Source organism: Nicotiana sylvestris, chromosome 1 (assembly GCF_000393655.2).
Source record: "Nicotiana sylvestris chromosome 1, ASM39365v2, whole genome shotgun sequence".
Lineage (NCBI taxonomy): Eukaryota > Viridiplantae > Streptophyta > Magnoliopsida > Solanales > Solanaceae > Nicotiana > Nicotiana sylvestris.
In genome coordinates, this window is record NC_091057.1 from 141,406,765 (window position 1) to 141,426,784 (window position 20,020).

A 20,020-nucleotide genomic window follows, 5' to 3' on the forward strand; every position below is an offset into this window, starting at 1 on the left:
AAGCAGTGACATCTTCCCATTGTTCAATCAAAGAGTGGGTTCATTGTAGATTATACTTTACTAATATATATGGAATGAATTGATAATTTATACTAGCATCTTCTTTTTTCGATTGGTCCCATAATTAAATAAGAAAGAAAACACAGATTCTCTCACTTTAGACATAACGGGGCACAGGGCACTTTGGACGATAATAAGGTAACACAAAAGAGGGGTCCAAACAACGTCAAAATGGGCAGCGGCTATTCCTCTTCATCTTTCTCGCAAAGCAGCAGCACTTTAGCGCAGTGTTGTGCTACCGTTCCTTTACAACTCCAAGAATCACACTCAAACTCTTTAAATTTCTGCTCCGCTACTAGATTCTTGGAACCCCATCTTATTAAATCTTCCAAAATTCTAATACCCAAATCCCCATTTTCAGCAATTTTGCCATTGAAGTGTGCTAAAAAAATGCAGACCCAAGTGGAAGATTCTGTGAAACCCATTGTTGATCCTCATGATATTGACCCGAAATTGCTGCAGAAACTTTCTTATGATGCACTTGTCTTTTGCTCTCTTCGTGGTCTTGTTGTTGGTGACAGAAATTCAGAGGTCAGTCTATATGTCAATATAAACCTTATTTATTTCCTCTTGTTGTTTTTTGTTTAATCACAGAGAAAGGTTGTATATATTACTGAATTATGTATGAAAATTTTGGATCTTTTTTAACTTCTTGTATTATTTTGATTAAAGTTTGGTGCTTTATTTTATCTTTTGTTATTTGTTGATCAAGAAGGTTGTAAGGTGTTATTTATCTCCTGTGATAATTGTGTTTTCTTGAAATTTGAAGAGGTCAGGAACTGTTCCTGGTGTTGGTATGGTTCATGCTCCAGTTGCTCTTTTACCAATGTCATTCCCTGAAAGTCAATGGAATCAAGCTTGTGAAGTTGCTCCTATTTTCAATGAGCTCGTCGATCGTGTGAGTCAGGATGGAGAATTTTTGCAGCAATCACTCTCTAGGTTGGTAATTTTCTCATTTGCACATAATTGCTACTGACCTACTGTGCTTATTATGCCCTTAAAATGTATTGAAACAGAATGCACAAGTGTCTAGTATATATGCATATGTACTTGTAATAATTTGTCCTGGCTGACATATAACATAGTTCAGGTCTTTTGGAATTGAAAGAGATAATGGTACTTCTTTCAGAGTTTTGTGAAACTTAAATGCCATTTTCTGTGGGAGCTCTTGTGCGCAATGGAGATAACCTGTTTCTGACACTTTTAACCAGTCCACGTAACCTTAATCTCGTTTGACTCAACTAATATCATCCCTGGCCCACAAAATCAGTGATACTTGAGTGCTTCCTTCATTTCCTACTGCTTGAAATGTCAAAGATGCAACCTTTTTTGGTCCTCCTGTAGTTATGCTTAATTGTTATTCAAGTTTCTTTCTTAAACCAGCATGGTGTAACAGAAAGTCCTTTACTTTGTACAGTTCGTCTTAATATAATATTACTGTCTCTTCAACAAAATATGTCTGCCAGTCTTTATTGGCATATACAGTTAGGCCTTGGTGCCAATCTGATGTTGGAAACAGGATTATAAACATTGAGATGCCTACGTAATATGCCGTTGACATGACATCTATGAAAATAAAGGTTCTATTGACATAATGACATCACAACTTTCGGTAATTTTAGTGATAGAAGGTTGCTTTTGGAAGTCCATGGTCCAAGGACTAAGTTCCCATGAAAATTGGAATTCACTGGATGACCAAAAATAAGTTTAAAAACATGTAGAACTTTACGAGTATTGATCAAATACCGTAAAAATAGCCTCTACTTAATGATTTTCTGAAGATTGCAGTTTCAAATAGGAAAGCCATTCTGTTTTGTTTTTTTCCTCTCCTTTTTTTGGGTGAAATCGATCCGAACTAAGCATCTAATGTTTTTGAGATCTCTTCCTCCAAGGATTACATACAATATTCTTTGTGAATGCGAGTATCTTTTGGATCAGGAGATTTGGACAGATCAGATTTGACCTTTATCTGCTTTATATTATAGGACGAAAAAAGTTGATCCGTTTACCTCCAGACTACTAGAAATCCACTCCAAGATGCTACAAATCAATAAGAAAGAGGTACATTTTGATCATGCATGCATATGCAATTTCATATAGCATGTACTGCATTCGTAAGATTTTTATATATTGACATTTCTTTTCAACTTCTTTAGTTTTTTCAGTTGAATGTAAAGCATAAACTGACGAAGTCAAGTTTCCTAGTTCTATGGGGTTGTTACGTGATTTTGATATTCCTAATACTAGATATCAATCACCATAATTTTGTTTGGGTCGTTTATCATTGAGCTTGTGTTCTCTGATTGTGCTTTAGTAAAAAAATGCTCCTTGCTGCTTCAGATGTTGATTCTCTCATATTTGACCATCAGGAGAGGAAAGGTTGTCTTGTATTTTCTTCGTCTTTATAAGAAGGGGAATGTTTTGTAATTATGTGCCTAAATCTACTTTTCTTAGTTGTAGTCAGGCTGTCAGAGTATTTTGTTATTTCTTTGGTTTTAGGGGATGATTTACCATTTGATATAACATTAATGTAGGAAATACGCTTGGGGTTGCATCGCTCAGACTATATGCTGGATGAGCAAACTAAATTACTTCTGCAAATAGAGCTTAACACTATTTCATCATCATTTTCGGGGCTAAGTTGTCTTGTCAGTGAGCTTCACAGGTAAAATTAGTTTATGTTAACTTTCATGGTAAACCTTTCATTTTTGAAATTATGAAATGCTATCTTAATATTCTAATCCAGAAATTTTATTGTAATTTTATCAAGTTATTTGCTGTTTTCATTTTTTTAGAGGATGAAATTGCTGTTGTATTCATGTGTGAATGCTCAAAAAGATACTTCAGAATTTCAGATCATATTGCTAACACTTTCTCCTCTGAAGCTCATACGGAACTGGATCTCAATTGTCATTTGCAGGAGCTTGCTTCATCAATACAGTGAATGCATTGCATTAGATCCTAACAAAATTCCCACAAACAATTCCGTAAATCAATTTACGGATGCACTGGCTAAAGCTTGGAATGAATATGGTGATCCAAGGTGTTTGATTCGAGAGATGTTTAGTTTCTTATGCTACAATGAAATATCTTTGAAGTTACACTAACTTAAATACGTAATGCAGGGCTGTGGTTATGTTTGTGATTCTAGCTGAAGAGCGCAACATGTACGATCAGCATTGGCTTTCGGCTTCACTGGGAGAAAAATATCCTACTTTACGTGATGGATTTGTATTTGATGTGCATATCATAATAAGAGGAAATGGCCATACTTGACAATTAAAATTATATTGGTTTGAAATATAACAAAATATGGATTGGTAGTACATCTGTCATGGTTTTTGCTTGTAAATTCTCCTGGAAATATTTCCTTAGCTTTTAACACACATCAAGTTACAACTATCAGAAAGACGCTAGCGGAAATTGATGCACAAGGCGAGCTTCTAGAAGATGGTACCCTCATTGTGTATGTCACTTTTTAGTAAAGTACATTTCAATGTTAAATCTGTTGAATTTGCAGTTTCTATATGTGAAGCTTAAAATCTTAGGATTGCAGAGATGGTGAAGCAGTGGCGGTCATTTATTTTAGAGCTGGCTATGCACCAAGTGACTATCACTCGGAATCTGTAAGTCAACTTTTGTTCTGCTTGGCATTGTCTTTTACTTTATGCAGCTGCTGTCGTTCTTTTGAATACCCATGCTCCACCAAGCAATCTTAAACACCTTTTGCTGTATCGTACCTGCAAAACTTCACTCTTTGCTGACTGTTATTATCTATGCAGATACAATTTTGTGCGCATGGATCGATTTGTTTATTGAGTCCCTAATTACCTTAAACCAAAAAGGGGAAGAAAAATAGTTCCAAGGGGAAATCTGTAGTGAAATTAGTGAGCATGGTGTCCCGGGTGACGGTGGATCAGGTTGGCTACCTCAAATAAGTTTGAAGTAACAAAAAACTTTCCGTAGATGTGCTGTTGTCCGTACTTTATGCTTATGCACGTTTTCACTTATTGTTTGATTATATACACTGTAATATGCGCGAATAATTTCTGAACTTTCCTATTGAAAATCAGCTTACAGTGTTTGGAGGATCAAACTTTATGACAGGCTGTCTATCCATTTTACAAGGCATATTTTGAATCAGGAAAAACACTGATTGATCCGATAAAGCAAAGCAACCTGGCCCACAGCTCTTTGTGTTGGGGCTTGATTCCCAGCCGAGATAACCATTTCATACCTCCCCTGATCCTTGAAATTGCCAGTTGCCAAGGGGGGGGGGGAGATGAATGAGCACATGGTGGAGTGTGTTGAGTGGAAGGGTGGAAAGGCTGGTTATGAAGATTGAGAGTAGAAGGAAGTCAGTAGACTTCTGTCCTTTAGTTGAGGATGGAGAGAGTTCTAGTTGTTTGACATTGAATTGGCAAGAGGTTAAATGCATTTTAAACAAATCTAACGGAAGCATTACTACTGAGGCATTCTCCTGATAATTGAAACAGAAGCATTGGAATGTTTAACTCAGGGTTAGATAACTATAAAAATATGTTCATCAAGGAACAGTTAAAGAGGCAGTCTGTGGTTCTTTTAGTGAAGGTGTTATGCATATCTACTTTCTGCATAATCTTCTGAGACATCTCTAATTTGACTGTGTCTGTGTGTGTGCATGAGCACAATTTTAATATTTGATTTTTAATTTTTAAAGTTTTGGAGGTTGGGCTGGGTTTGGTTCATAATTACTTTTCAATTTTGGGACTGTGGAAGTGATCACAAATAGAGAGATAGTCCATTTTACTATTTCATCTCAATGTGATTCAACTTATGCATGCACTTAACAATAACCTACGGTCTTTCTTGATATGTTTTATGCAACTCGTTTATTTTAGGCGTGGAAAGCTAGGCTTCTGATGGAGCAGTCACGTGCAGTCAAGTGCCCTTCAATTTCCTATCATTTAGCTGGGACCAAGAAGATTCAGCAAGAGCTTGCAAAACCCAATGTACTAGAAAGGTAAAATATAATTCAGGTTGCGTCTCTTGTGATTTTTTGATAAGCTTAATAGCTGTCTATAGGTAGTCTTTCAAGTTGAGACTGGATTGTTTTTGGTGTATTCCTTTTTCCTCTCCTTTATGGGTCCTGGAAACTGGAAAGGCAAAACTCAATGCATTTAGTGATTCATAAATTGATAAAGATGAGTATTGACATTCCGTGCACCCTTTGTCTGTGGAGTAAAGGGAAAGCAAAAATGAACATAGGAAGGGAAAAATTTATAAAATTCCAGATAGGGTATTAGAAAGAAAATGAAGTAGTAACTCTATGTATACTTTGTAAGTTGAGAGCATTAATTAATGTGATTATGCAATCATTTGTTGAGAAATTAACTGCTTGGAACATCCATATGTATAATCTGTTAAACTTTCGTCCTTGTTTTATGAGCAGGTTTCTTGAAAACAAAGATGACATTGCCAAACTACGAAAATGCTTTGCAGGGTTGTGGAGTTTGGATGAATCCGACACGGTCAAGGATGCAATTGAGAGACCTGGCTTGTACGTAATGAAACCACAACGAGAAGGAGGAGGTCTTGCTCATGAAATTGTTTCTATGTATACTGTAATTGTAATTTTTATCAAAATCTCTGACATTAGATCATCTCATCTCAGGAAACAATATCTATGGGGAAGATGTGAAGGAAGCTCTTCTGAAACTGCAGAAGGAAGGCACTGGAAGTGATGCGTTTATACTAATGCAGAGGATTTTTCCAACCGTTTCTCACTCGATACTAATGCGAGAAGGCATCCCTCATAAAGAGCAAACCATATCTGAACTTGGGATATATGGAACTTATTTAAGGTAAGTACTAAATATCTCATATTTCTCAACCCCCTCAAACAGAAGAATCAAGAAAGAAAATTAACTCCCAGAAGGTGAGAAACACTGAAATGACCCTTATCTGTGAGCCACTGTCCAGTCCCATTTTCAGCTTATGTTTGATTCATAATGTTAAATAGGATACATTTTCTTTGAGAAACAAATTGGGCCAAGAATAATGGATATCTTTTAACCTTAATTTTAAATTAATCACTGCCCTCTAGTTCCTTGTATTGATATGTACTTCATATGCAGGAACGAAAAAGAAGTTCTGATCAATCAACAGTCGGGTTACTTGATGCGGACAAAGGTCTCTTCATCAAATGAGGGTGGGGTTGCTGCTGGTTTTGCAGTGTTGGACAGTATATACTTGGTTTGATGAGATTGGCCCTTGCATTGTTACTGGGGTTGAATGCGGAGGCTGCATCAGTCTTTCCTACATTACATTGGAATGACATGGTTTTAGCTTGTTCAACCTTGTTTTACGTTGTTTTTTTCTTGTTTAATCTTAATAAATAGAGTTCCATATTTTTTCTGAAAGAAGTGGACACAAGATAGACAGTAGATCCAAAGTTCTTAATTGTAAACACAATTCAGTGCTCTCTCTTTGTTTACGCAAGGGCTTTACTTATCTGCTACAAGCTGATCACTGAATTTGAACGCATCTGCGCATTACTCATGTTATTTACATTTGCTTGTAATACCATGCTTAAGCGATAAATTTATATGAGAATCTGTATTGATTAAATATGGTTTAGTTACAAGTGTATTTAAGAAACTTTTACCGTATGTAATTGTTAAGTTGGTGTATGACACAGAAATTTCTCAAATATTATTCTATTACTGGACTCCCAAAAGTGCAATATGTACTCACATGGCAGCGACAACAACAACAACCCAGTGTATTCCCACAAATGGTATCTGAGGAGGGTGAGATATACACAACCTTACCCCTAGACGGGCAGCCCCTAGACGGGCAGAGAGGCTGTTTCACATGGCAGCAAGATGACCAAAATAGGCAGGTAACATATCAAATCAAATGTTTTCCCCAAGTCAAGACCAAAATAGGCAGGTAACATATCAAATCAAATGTTGTCCCCAAGTCAAGAAAATTCGTGTCACAAGTATGCTGCTCCAAATTGGAACCACACATGTTCACTAAGATATGAATTGTAATAACACCACTTAACTTTTAATAAACCAATTAACTGAAATCAACATAATCTGAAGTACAAAGAATGAAAACCTAAGACCAAAAGCATAAACCATATTCACAAAAAGGGTGTACACAGAAAGAGGCATACAAGGGCATGTCTATTCTCTACCGGACAACAAAATTTGAGTAGTTATTTTCCTTTGAATAAATTCTTTACTAGTCCTTCCAGCCAAACTCAATGGCTCGTGCCTCCCATAATGCAGAGAGCTTGCGCTCTTCTATCAAAGCAGCTTCAGCCTTCTCCCTACCTCCCTCACATGTATCTATCCCTATGTTGCACTTCTCTGATTCTTTTTGGTAGTGTGAAGATGCTCTTTTCGCGCTCATAATTAGAGCCTTGGTGCGATCCAAAACGTCATTAGTAACATTCTTCTGCAAGTTAATCTCCTCTGACAGTAAAGTTGCAATATCCTTCTTCATCTCTTCATTCATTTGAGGATCATCTTTACCACAGTCTGCATCCACAAAAAACAAAGTAATGCTAGGATTTGAAGAAGCAGCTTAAACCAAGTTAAACCACTCCTTAACTTTTTCAGGGATTAAATGAAGCAGTGAACTAACCTGCCAATGAGCTGTTTAAGATGTCTGCAAAACAACACATAATAGGAGATGAGAATCATCAGGAAAGAGGGGAAAATACAATAAAAAGAACATCAAGGATGTCAATTCTGTGTTGTTGGATAAAAGTATTTCCAACAGTTATGCTGTTTTTCCAACATCAAACTGCAAGAGAAAACAGGAACCACTGAATAAAGATACACCTTAAGGGGATTTTGAAGGCAACCAGTAGTTCCTGTTATAATAACTTATACGTAACCAATCCTCCTCCTCTTCAAAAGTAGAGTACATCTACTCTTAGTTGATTTTGAAGGCATTCAGTCGCTCCAATCAGGCTAAGGGGATAAATCATTTCAGTGAACTCTTGGAAAAACTCTTTCTTGAACCTTCTCTTGTACTGCTTTTTGCTGATGTAATTTTATCAAAAAGCTCTTATTTTTAAAGAAGCTTGACTGACATAAAGAATTTCTCCCCTGTACCAGCAACATGCAATAGTTCCTCTTTCAGTACACTAATTCTCATATGAACCTTGAATTAGAAATTTCACTTATAGGGCATTTCGCTAACATTTTGTTTTAAACTTGAAACCAGCACCTGTTCTCAACAAATTCCACTAACTTCTTGTCAATTTCCCGGAAGACCTAACTTAAGATCAACTGCCTGAACTCCTTGTTACGAATTTGGAAGTATAACTATACACAACATTTGTTTTTTTTTTTTGTTTCAATAACCGTGGTGTACCGACCAACTTGCTCTCAATCCACTTGATAGGGGTGGACTTTCGGTACTTCGGTATGATATTTAAGAAATTTGGTACGGTACTTCAGTATACGGTTTATCAATCATGCATACCAAATACCGTACCAAAATAGTTCGGTACGGTTCGGTATTTTCTTGTTTAGTTCGGTATGGTTTTCGTACGGTTTTGGTATCGTACTAAGTCTTTGTAAATGGAAAAGTGGTAAATTTTAATTCAAGATTTCACATAAGAATATAAGATCAGTTTTTCTAATGCGTTTTGTTCTGGATTTCCAGAGGTAAAGATCTGTTTTTGTAATGCATTTTCCAAGGAAAGAACTAGAGGTAAAGCAGAAACGGCAACCACACTACACTAATTCAGAGAGGAATGGCAATTTGAAGCACAAAAAACTAGGCTACATCACTATGTTCCACAAACCTTGGGATAATAGTCCAAAAAGGGGATGTCTGTAAGCATGGATTTATCTTATTTGGACAATTTGTAGTTTTAATGTGCTATGGAGGCATCACATAGTACATAACCAACGCGCATAGGTATCTGAAGACAAAAAGAAAGTTCTCCAACGGTAGGATAAAAAATTAGTACACTGTCATAAAATTGAAGAAACCTTCCTCAAATGATGACCTGGTTATATCTCTAACAAGAATGTTTGCATTTTTAGAGTAAGAAATATCCTTTTTATAAGGTTTCGGAAACAACAGAAACCTCTATTTGCTTAAAGATCAACTTCCTCCTTTTTCAAAAGTTTGGTACTTCGGTATTTCGGTTTACCGAAGTATCGAAAGTTCAATACCGAGAATCGTACCGAAGTACCGAACTTTTGAAAAAATTATACCGAATAACTGATGAACCGATACCAAAATACCGAACTAATTCAATCCAGTCCGTTTTTTCGGATTTTATGCCCCCCCCCCCCTAATCCACCAAGGCATAGACTGGAAGAAATAAGTTAGTCTTTACCAAGACGATAGTCTTTACCAAGACGATAGTCTTTACCAGCATTTGGTTTTGTACCAGGACGATATAGTCTTTAAATATATAACACAATTCACTCCTTCGAGTTACTTCTGTCATGATTATTCTCTTGCCGCACTCAAACAGGAACATATGGTACCTCCAAGGTTTCATTCACATCTAGTTTTAGTTTATTCTCCACCTTATACAAATGGTAACAACTAACAAGCAAGGTCATATAAATTTGAGGATTCCACCAGTTTTTTCAATTCGTTAATAGAAAAACAAATCAATAATTCACAAATTTTGATGACAAGCCAACCCCATGAAGGCATCTACATTACCTTATCAAAAAGAAAGAAAATATTCCCATGAAGGTTATAAAGTTTTCTGTTTAAAGAATCAATTCATGTCCCCAGAGAAAATTCCACATATACATCACATATCTGAATAAAACGAGAGCAGACATAGATTAAAGACATGAAAAGTCACTTTATGTAATGACGGATTTGGTGTGGTGGCGTAGTTACCACGCTTCTGAAAACAGACTCCCTACCCCCGGGTAGAGGTAAGGTCCGCGTACATTCTACCCTTCCCGGACCCCGCTAGTGGAATTCTAGTGCGTGGTTGTTGTTGTTATACTTTTTTTTATATAATAATTCTACTATCTATCCTACTTTTTCTTATTAATGTTGCAAGAATTATTCTTCATATTGTTGGTGCGTTATATCCTGAAACGACGGCAAAAGATACAATCTATTCAAACATTGTATTCATCAAACAATACAGTATAATACGACACATTATAAAACGACATATAACAACCATCCAAACAAGCTGTTAAGCAGCATTTCAACTTTAAATGAACCGATGAATGCAACATGCTTCAATATGTAATCAGGCATTATGTTTAGTCACTAGGATCAAATTAGGCAACATAAGTACACATCCTATACATTTTTGGTCCATCAACAGGCATTTGGTAGATAAGCAAGACTTAGCATACAAAGAAAGATGAACTGACCTAAAGGCAAGGAGAGCATGGATTCTTCCTCACAATCACAGAAACAAGGAGGACATGAATCCAAAGCCTTAGAAGAGTGGCGCAATCTTGGTGGTCTGACTATGTAAACAACCAGAAACAAACCCAACAGAACCATAACAAATCTCACTGTCCCCCTACTAGAGGACCTCTGGTCTGATGGGTAAGCCATAAAAAGTTCTCCTAAAACAACAGCAGAAATTCCAAAAACCCAACTGTCAGTGTAATAGAAACAAACAAATAGGACAAACCAAATCTTTTTATTTTCAAAATGAAATTACAAGAAGACAACAAAAGAACAAATCTGAAAACCCCAATTTCACATTTCATCCAAAAAACTATCATTTTTCATACCTGGGTCAAAAGAGATCAAAACTTTATTACATAATCTTTAACTCAAACTCAATCATTTGAGCAAGTCTGAATAAAACCCACTTTAATAAAATGGGTGTATATCTGTCTAAATGCCTTATGAACCGCCAAATGAAAAAGACTTTAAAAAGCAGAAAGTGATTGTAGTGAGCAGTAAGCTCAATATTCTAAGAGACAGAGAGGCTAATCAAAAACCAAATGTTGGCTGAAGTGTTTTGAGTTATTATTAGGGAAAGTAAAAGTGACTCAGATCCCAAAAAGGAGAGAAACGAAAATTATGGGGTTCTTTACAGATGCAACATTACTAGAACAGTTGTGAAGAGAGAAAATCGGAGACATTATATGTAGTGAAGAAGAAGTCTCTGCTTTTTAATGAAAGTAGTAAAGGTAGTGTTTGATCATGATTCAAACACTAGAATAGGTGATTTAGACGTAATCACATTTGAATTAAAGTTAATCAAAACCGGGAAATGTGGTTGTGGGGAAGCTAGAGTAGTTATATTATTTAATGGACCAATCTGGTACAGGCATGTCATTTATTGTTCCTGATTTTGCTACATTGGCCCATATTTTAAAGAAAGAATTAACTTTAATAATCGTCCACCAAACTACTTAAATTAAATATAATTGTTGGATGTATAATTCATATATATAATTTATGTATAATCGTATATAATTAATAAATAATTTATGTATATCAATTAGAAAAAGTAAAAGCGAATTTGATCAGCTATTTGGGTAAAGATCCTTATTTTTAAATCATACCATTATTCACTCACCCTAAACTCCTCCCCTTCCCTAGCTCCATAGTTGGACTAGTCACTGGCTAGAGGTCGACCGACCTACCGGCAAGGAAAAATGTTATGTAGAAAGGACTAAAAGGATCCTATTCTAAAGAGAAGGAGGAGTAGCCCTCCCCTCCTGGCCCCCGCCCCAAACCCTAAAAAAATTTATGATATAACACTACGAATTATTGAATTTGAAAAGGCAAATTAGACCTCAACAAGCGGCATTTCCTCCTATTGAAAATGGGCCAAGCCGACCTGGAACAATTGACTCCAAGTGATTATGTGATGCCCCGTTATTTTACTATTTATCCTCTACATGCATTTAATGCTTATATTGTGCTAAAGTATGACTATAACTTGTAAAAGATTTCACGAGTATGTTGGAGGTGTGAGATGTTGGATGGGTGCTTGAGGCTGAATTTAGTATGGCTGGGATAGCATGGGTGTTTGATGCAAGGTAGTAAGGTAGCGCCCAGAAAATATAGAAGCTATTTAAAATTATGTATCGAAAAAAGAGAAAAGTAAAAATATAAAAAGCAATAAATAAATAAACAGGCGTTCCTAAAAGATTGTTTGTATTGTTCCTGAAGGAGACCAACCATTTAATGTGAATGTAATCATAAATAACTCTTTCACATGATATATTACCCACATACAAATTTAACTAATCCAACCAAACAAGTCTATATATTATTAAAAGGAGAGGAAAAAGCCCTCTCCTTAAGTCAAGTGGCAGCCTAGAAAAAAGACACTTGACATAATTAATTATTTAGTTAATATTTAGTTATTGGTTATTTTTTTGAATTTAAATAACTATAAAAAAATGAAAATAAGAAAAAAAATTAACAATTTAAATTGGGGAGTAGTTTCTTCCTAATATATATATATTAATTCACTCATAGATTTTCTTCTAAATTACCTAGAAATATGGAGGTAAAAAATTAATTAAAAAACTATAATTGGAAAAAATAAAAAATATATAAAAACGTAAATTGAGATAACCTATGACTATTTATACTTTGAAGTAAGTTAAAATATAAAATAAAACTAAAATTTACTTATGCTATTAAAGATTTATTGACTTCAAAAATTAAAATATTCAAGCAGTAAAATAAGATCTTACATAAAGTATATAATTATTTATAAGATAAGAAAAAACTTAAATATTTGTATCTTCTATATATATTATATTAAAAGGAAGGTAGTGAGGCATGACATTAAGCCAAGGGGCATATTCAGAAAATGTCACTTAACATTTTTAAGACATAATCTAAATAGATTTTTAGACAAATTTAATAAGGATTAAAACAAATTAGATTTGATCAAATTTAATTTATGGTAGAAATCAATTAAAATTGACTCACATTCTTATAGTAAATAAATTTTGATAGCTTTCCAAATATAATTATTCACTAACCACTTGATCTGTTTTCTTTTCTTTCATTTCATAATTTTATTATTTTTAGAAATAGTACATAGAGAAATAAAATGATAATGAAAATATTATCATCAGATATAATGTGTTCAAACAAATAAGAAATTAACTTTTATGATTAATACTAAAATAAGAGTGGTAGAAATAGATACTAAATTAAACAAGCTAATGAAAGCCACATAACAATGTAATAATATTATTTGTTTAAGAATAGAATAGCAAAAATAAGGAATAAATAGAGAGAAATTAATCAAATCTTTCATCATAAAGAAAATGATAAAACTTATTTAAATTTGAGAAGAGAAAATTGTTATTTATCTATTATGATAAGAAATATCATATTGTGGATAATACCACGCAACTTATGTCTAACAGATAAAATAAGAATTTAAAAATATTTAAAATAAATTAGAAATAACGTGAGAATATTTATGCTAAGAATTGGTTTAGAAAATAAAATAAAGTGAAATAAAATAAATAAAAATACTATTGATAAATTTAAATAACTTAAGAATTCAAGAAATATTTTAAAAATAAAATAGATATTTATTTTAATATTAAAAAATTTCTGGATTATCTATATTATATTAAAGGATAGTAATGGATAATAATACTAAATAAAGTGGCACCAGAAATTAAAGTCTTGCTAGATATAGAATTAAAATTTAAAAATATAAAATAAATATCTAATATAAGTAATTTTATCAACTAAAATTAAAAGTCAAATTTTGTATGTTGAAACTAAAAGAGATTTTTTTTTATTGTATGTAATACAAAAAAATAAATATAAGAAGACTTAATAGATTTGGAATATAATAATCAAAGAACTTATATATTAATATTTTATACTAATCAAAGTTACAACTTAAAGTCAAATATGATATTATTTTGATTACGGGTAAAATACTAATTAAAAATTTCTTAATAGGGAAGAGACTGTATAAAGAAAAAAATAGATACAATGTGAGAATATTTATACTTTAAATTAATTTAAAATAAAATAAAGTAAATAATTGAATTATTTTCAAAAATATTATTGATAGATTTAAATAGTAAAATAGATTTGAGTAAGAGGATAAAAACATAAAATATATTAAATTTCAAGAATAGAAAATATATTATAATTATTAAAAGGATAATAAGCAAAATATAAAGTCAATTAGTAAGCCGAAAAAATCACATGAAAGTATAATAATATTAAATAATAAATAATATAATAATAATAAGCAAAGAACAAAAAAAATTGTGTAAAATTTAAAAGAATAAGACTTATTAAAACTTGAGATAAAAAATAAACTAATACTGAAAATTTTATTAAAATAATATAATTTAATATGTTCAAACGAGACAAATCACCACATGACATAGTTAGTAATTTTTAATATTGATAACGAAACGAAATTCAAGTACTAAAATTAACCTATTGGATTATATAAATATAGAAAAAGAAAACAGGTTATCCACTATGAGATTTGCGAAATAGTTTCATGTCTTGCTTCTTAATTAATATATAATGATTATCAATAAATTTTATCTGGAAGGTTTATATTTTAAAGTTATTTATACATAATTCAAATAATCAAAATCACAACACGACATGATTTGTGTCCGCGCATCGCGCGGGTACTAATACTAGTTTATATTTAAAAAGAAAGAATAAAAGAAAATAACCTCTCGGCCTCATAATCCTTATTAGGATTGCTTCTTTTTGTAAAGCAAGTGTGAAAGACAAGCTTGTATTTTGCACCCAAAGGTGTGATCCCATGGCTAATAAAATGGGTGAGAACCATAAGGTCTCAGGATCAAATTCCAACGGAGGCAAAAATTAGGTGATTCCTTCCAATTTGTCTAAACCTTGATGGACAAAGTTATTTGGTATCTTATGTTGGTGAGAGGTGACAGATATCTCATAAAATTAATCGAGCCCAAGGTGTCATGTGTTTGTTAGGAATGAGGATGAGTATTTAACAATAACTTAGTGGAATCAAAGGGCAATGAAACAAATTAAACAGTCAAGAAAAAAAAACAGAGAAGAAAATCAGTAAATGTGATATCAGAAGATTGCTACACTGTGAAGCTTCCTCAAGGGTTATATGGACTGAGACGACACGGTATTTAAAACATAAATTAAAGTGCCATGCATCATCTTGTCTACTAATGTCTGTTTCCTCCACCCTATAGCAAATAGATAAATGATTAATCATCGTACTGCTAGCAAAAGGATAAGAAAGAAGGCCTAATATCAAGAAAAGCATCACGTTGCTTATTTCACGGGGATGATCCCACATGCCTTAGATAAATTTATTGCTATTAAAAGCTTCAACTTTCCTTTCTGGTCATAGTTCCACACGGTTTCACAACGCTTTTCAAATATAAATTAACTGCCATGCATCATCTTCTTCTACTTAAAATACGCAAATTATCAATCTTTTAGCTGCCAAAACATAATATAATAAAAGCTAACAATTAACATCGACAAATAAATCCACATTGTTTATTCCCACGAGGATGACCCCACATCATCATGCAAGTTTATTCCTATTTTAGACGTTGCAGATCAGCAGAAGCCTCAATTTTCCCTTTCTGCTCACAGTCCAAATGAGAAGTCAAATGTTTTCCCAGCTCTTCTTCATCCTACTACTCTCTATCTGCAATAAAATGAATGATGCAATGGCAGCTAATTCCAGCAAATGTCTTGAGGATCAGAAGATGTTGCTGCTGCAGCTCAGAAATAATCTTACTTATAATTCTGAAGTATCCACCAAGCTGGTTAAGTGGGATCAGAGGATTGACTGCTGTCAATGGCAGGGCATCACCTGCAATGATGCAGGGCAAGTTATTGGTCTTGACCTTAGCTATGAATCGTTCTCGGGCAGTATCACCCCATTAGCAAATCTTAAGTTTCTCTCTGTTATCCGTCTTGATGTGAACAATTTATCTGCTCCAATTCCAGAGTTCTTTTTGGACTTCTCCAACCTGACTGTCTTGAGTCTATATTCCTGCAACTTGATAGGGGAAGTGCCGCAGAAGATATTCCAGGTATCAACTCTGCAGACTATTAACTTAGCACAAAATGAACTTTGGGGTTCTTTACCTGAATTTCCTTCAAATGGATCTCTACACACTCTGGATCTCAGCTATACAGGATTCTCAGGAAGTATACCCACGTCCATTGAGAACCTTACGATGTTGTCGCGTGTTGAGCTTAGGTTATGTAATTTTACAGGTCCAATTCCATCTTCTATGGAAAATCTTACCCAGCTTTCTTATCTGGATTTCAACTGGAATAGCTTCACTGGTTCTTTTCCAACTTTTAAGCTATCCAAGAACCTCACCTATATAACTGCTGCTGGAAATAATTTTACAGGAATATCATCCGACTGGGAAGGCCATGAGAATCTTGAGTATCTTGACTTGAGTAACAATTCACTTTCCGGGCTCATTCCAGCGTCATTGTTTTACCTACCCTCACTTGCGAGTTTATATCTGTCCAACAACAAATTTTCTGGCCAAATAAATGAATTACAAAATGTAATTTCTCCACTAGTAACTCTTGACTTGAGTGCCAACAAATTGGAAGGGCCAATACCTGAGTTTTTCTTTGAGCTACACGATCTCGGAACTCTTGCACTTTCATCCAACAATTTCAGTGGAACTGTGCACTTGAAGAAGTTTACAAAGCTCAATAACCTTGGAAGCCTTGATCTATCCCACAACAGCTTATCAATTGACACAAATATAAGTGAATCAGACCTTGCTTTGCTCCCCCAGCTTAGTGGTTTATTCTTGGTGTCGTGCCACCTGCAGAATATCTCCTTCCTCAAGAACCAATCCAGCTTGCAGATGCTAGATCTCTCAAGCAGCCAACTTACTGGTGAAATACCAAACTGGTTGTGGGACATCAGTGATGGAAATCTCCGTTTTCTGAATCTTTCTGGCAATCGATTCACGCATTTTCAAGAGCCTTATAGATTTGGCATTCTAGATTTCCTTGATCTGCATTCAAATCTGCTCACTGGAAATATTCCACTACCACCAATAGCAGTTAAATACGTGGACTTCTCCAACAATAACTTTTCTACGTTGATGCCGCCTGACATTGGCAATTATCTTGAAATTGCTTGGTTCTTCTCAATTGCAAACAACCAAGTTATTGGCAATATCCCTTCTTCAATCTGCAAGGACAGATATCTTGAAGTACTTGATTTGTCTAACAATAGATTGAATGGCACAATACCACCATGTTTGGCAGAATTGAGCAGCACACTGAAAGTATTGAACCTGGGGAAAAACAAACTTGCAGGAAATATACCTCGAAATATTTCTCATAATTGTCAGTTACAAAGCCTTGATCTCAGTCAGAATCTCTTATCAGGTCAGCTTCCTCGTTCTTTGTCCAACTGCACAAATCTAAAGCTAATGAATCTGGGAAACAACAAGATCAGGGATACCTTCCCCTGTTGGTTGAGGAACTTATCCAATTTGCGCATACTTGCATTGCCCTTCAATCGTTTCCATGGGAACATTGATTGCTCTGGAATGAGTTCCAACTGGACAGCTCTTCAAATCATCGACCTAGCATCCAATAATTTAGGGGGCATTCTATCCCGAAATTCATTCTTGGAGCTAAATGCAATGACTGTTGACCCAGTTGCAGCGCATGCACGCTTTGATCACTTGCATTTTGAGTCTATATCTGTTAGGCCAATCTACTATCAGGATACAGTCGGTCTTTTTCTTAAAGGACAAAATATTACATTGGAAAAGATCCCTATTTTCTTTACCTCTATTGACTTTTCAAGTAACAATTTTGTGGGGGATATACCAGAGACAGTTGGAGATCTCAAATCACTTTATCTTCTGAATATTTCACACAACAATCTCAGAGGTCAAATCCCTCCAGCACTTGGAAATTTGAAGCAATTGGGATCACTGGACCTGTCATTCAACAAGTTGGATGGAAATATTCCAGAAAAGCTTGCTAGCCTCACATTTATTTCCTTCTTAAATTTATCATATAATGAACTGGTTGGAATGATACCACGAAGTACCCAATTTGATACCTTTGCAGAAAGTTTCATCGGAAACAAGGGGCTATGTGGGTTTCTGCTTAACATAACTTGCAAAAATGATTCGGCAGTGGCACCTTCAGAGCCAGAATTTGAGGAGGAGAAACTATTTTCAAGTACGGAGATTTATGTAAGCGTTATATTAGGGTTTGTTGTTGGCATCGGGATCACTGTTCTACCGCTTTTGTTCTCTAAAAGATGGAACCACTTGTACAACAAACTAGTTGACAGATTGATTTTAAGGATATTTCAGCAGCAAGATCAAGATGGGAGAACTAGTACGAGCATTAGTGAAGCATCTTGGAAGAAGGCAGCAGGGAAATCAAGAGCGCGGTCATCAAGTTCATCAGTTCCTCCATCTTGTAACTCTCCCATTACATAACTGTTTCCACTGTGAGGGATCAGTGCTTCTTAATTGCTGGTCCATTCATTTTGATTGCTCCTTACTAGATAGCAAAGTAGTTTGTCAACTCATAAGATAAAAGTTCAAATTAAAACAAAAATGCAATCTTGCTTTCCACTCCGTAATTGTTGGCAACGGCCAGTGCATAGTGATAACGAACCTGATAACTACTATACCCACTAAGTCCAAGTAAAATCAGCTCCAGCACATTTTTCCCCTGAAAGTGAATGATTCTTAGAAAAATTAATCTAAATAAGCAGTTTAAACCTTGTATTGCAGCAAGTAGAGAAAGAATGTCCTAATGGATATTCATGTACCGCTCTCAAAAAGTAAACCAAAGCATAGCATTGTTAGAAGCCAAAAAGGAAAATAGTTTTACCTCAGGTCAACTTCGAAGAAGCATTTCAACAAGCACCAGTTCGGCACTAGGCAGGTGAAAGTTGTATTCATGCTACAAGAGATAGAATTGAGCTTTTAGAATGTGGTCTCATTATTAGTACTACTATTTTTGGCAGAATAGGTAAAGAGCCCCCGAACTTAACGCTTTTTAATGAGCGTACACCTTAACTATACGTGATTTTAACCTTCACTGGTTAGAGGGGTAATAACATTCGAAAAAGTAAGTGTAGGGGATAATTAAAATCACGTATACGCTCATTAAAAATTAAGTGTCAAGTTCAGGGGGTCTTTACCTATTCTGCCAAAAAATAACCATGCCTACTACGTATAAAAACTAATCAACTCTAGAGGACTTTTCGAGAGATTTTGAGATTTCATTATCAACATTCTCATCGAATTGTTTCTTCCTATATATCACACGTTTCTTACGAAATTTGGGTTCGATGTTCATTTCAGAAATCTGATATTGAGAAATCGTTATCTTCACTGAAATATGTTTCAATATAATATTCAGACTTGAAAGCAAGATCTTCACCCGGCTTAACCACTAAGAACCCCAAGCATCAGATAAACCAAGTTCGGGTTGGGAAAATGGCTATTTACCCCAGCAATATAGAATAATTAAACCGAGGTATTGATGGTGATTTTCTAATCTCGCAGAACAGTCTTTTAGAATGAATGTGAAAAGTAGAATCCTCAAAATCATATGATTCAGATACTCCTGCAAAAGTAATAACAATCAAAGCCGTAGGAGGGTATTCAAATAAAGGGGAGCACCTTGCTATCATGAAAACGCCAGTTGTTACCATAGTAGCTGCATGAATCAAAGCGGATACTGGAGTGGGACCTCTGCCGCCTGCTTTTGCGTTGTTGTTACTTACGACGTCTCTTCTCTTACGCAATTCCTGACTAGTCGTAGTTTTTCTAAGGACCGGAATAAAAGGTTTCGGCTTTGAGGCATACCTAATTAACAATAAGAGCATAGATCTCCTCTCTCCTTCGGACTCTCTACCTCTACTTCCCTTCCATTCATAAACAACCTTCTAGAAATTTTTGTGAATGATCGTGACAGCTTTTCAAATCCTATTCAGTTTGATTAGATA

General features: G+C 34.7%; 3 protein-coding genes across 3 annotated transcripts; 2 read left to right on the forward strand and 1 right to left on the reverse strand.

The window, feature by feature from the left end:
- Window positions 1-125: 125 nt before the first annotated feature.
- On the forward strand, window positions 126-6,669 carry LOC104223795 (glutathione synthetase, chloroplastic). Its single transcript, XM_009775301.2, has 12 exons — window positions 126-591; window positions 830-999; window positions 2,046-2,121; window positions 2,595-2,725; window positions 2,981-3,103; window positions 3,186-3,266; window positions 3,446-3,526; window positions 3,617-3,686; window positions 4,941-5,062; window positions 5,492-5,631; window positions 5,714-5,903; window positions 6,177-6,669. Exons 1-12 carry the CDS (start codon window positions 232-234, stop codon window positions 6,298-6,300), a joined length of 1,668 nt encoding a protein of 555 aa, XP_009773603.1. The 5' UTR covers window positions 126-231; the 3' UTR covers window positions 6,301-6,669.
- A 422-nt stretch (window positions 6,670-7,091) lies between these two features.
- LOC104223796 (uncharacterized) lies at window positions 7,092-11,230 on the reverse strand. Its single transcript, XM_009775302.2, has 4 exons — window positions 10,806-11,230; window positions 10,434-10,634; window positions 7,699-7,722; window positions 7,092-7,592 (listed from the first exon to the last, which is right to left on the reverse strand). The coding sequence occupies exons 2-4, from the start codon at window positions 10,621-10,623 to the stop codon at window positions 7,294-7,296; spliced, it is 513 nt and encodes a 170-aa protein (XP_009773604.1). The 5' UTR covers window positions 10,624-10,634; window positions 10,806-11,230; the 3' UTR covers window positions 7,092-7,293.
- A 4,144-nt stretch (window positions 11,231-15,374) lies between these two features.
- LOC104231491 (receptor-like protein 33) lies at window positions 15,375-18,733 on the forward strand. Its single transcript, XM_009784499.2, has one exon. The coding sequence runs from the start codon at window positions 15,645-15,647 to the stop codon at window positions 18,495-18,497; it is 2,853 nt and encodes a 950-aa protein (XP_009782801.2). The 5' UTR covers window positions 15,375-15,644; the 3' UTR covers window positions 18,498-18,733.
- Window positions 18,734-20,020: the final 1,287 nt, after the last annotated feature.

Bases quoted from the DNA above. Each gene is read 5' to 3' on its own strand.
- LOC104223795 (XM_009775301.2), top strand. From the start codon at position 232: ATGGGCAGCGGCTATTCCTCTTCATCTTTCTCGCAAAGCAGCAGCACT. The intron at 592-829 runs GTCAGTCTATAT...TGAAATTTGAAG, and splicing joins TTGGTGACAGAAATTCAGAG to AGGTCAGGAACTGTTCCTGG. The intron at 3,267-3,445 runs ATATCCTACTTT...AGCTTTTAACAC, and splicing joins TCGGCTTCACTGGGAGAAAA to ACATCAAGTTACAACTATCA.
- LOC104223796 (XM_009775302.2), bottom strand. From the start codon at position 10,623: ATGGCTTACCCATCAGACCAGAGGTCCTCTAGTAGGGGGACAGTGAGA. The intron at 7,723-10,433 runs GTCAGTTCATCT...GTTGTTTTGCAG, and splicing joins CATGCTCTCCTTGCCTTTAG to ACATCTTAAACAGCTCATTG. The intron at 7,593-7,698 runs GTTAGTTCACTG...TTGTGGATGCAG, and splicing joins CTTAAACAGCTCATTGGCAG to ACTGTGGTAAAGATGATCCT.
- LOC104231491 (XM_009784499.2), top strand. From the start codon at position 15,645: ATGAGAAGTCAAATGTTTTCCCAGCTCTTCTTCATCCTACTACTCTCT.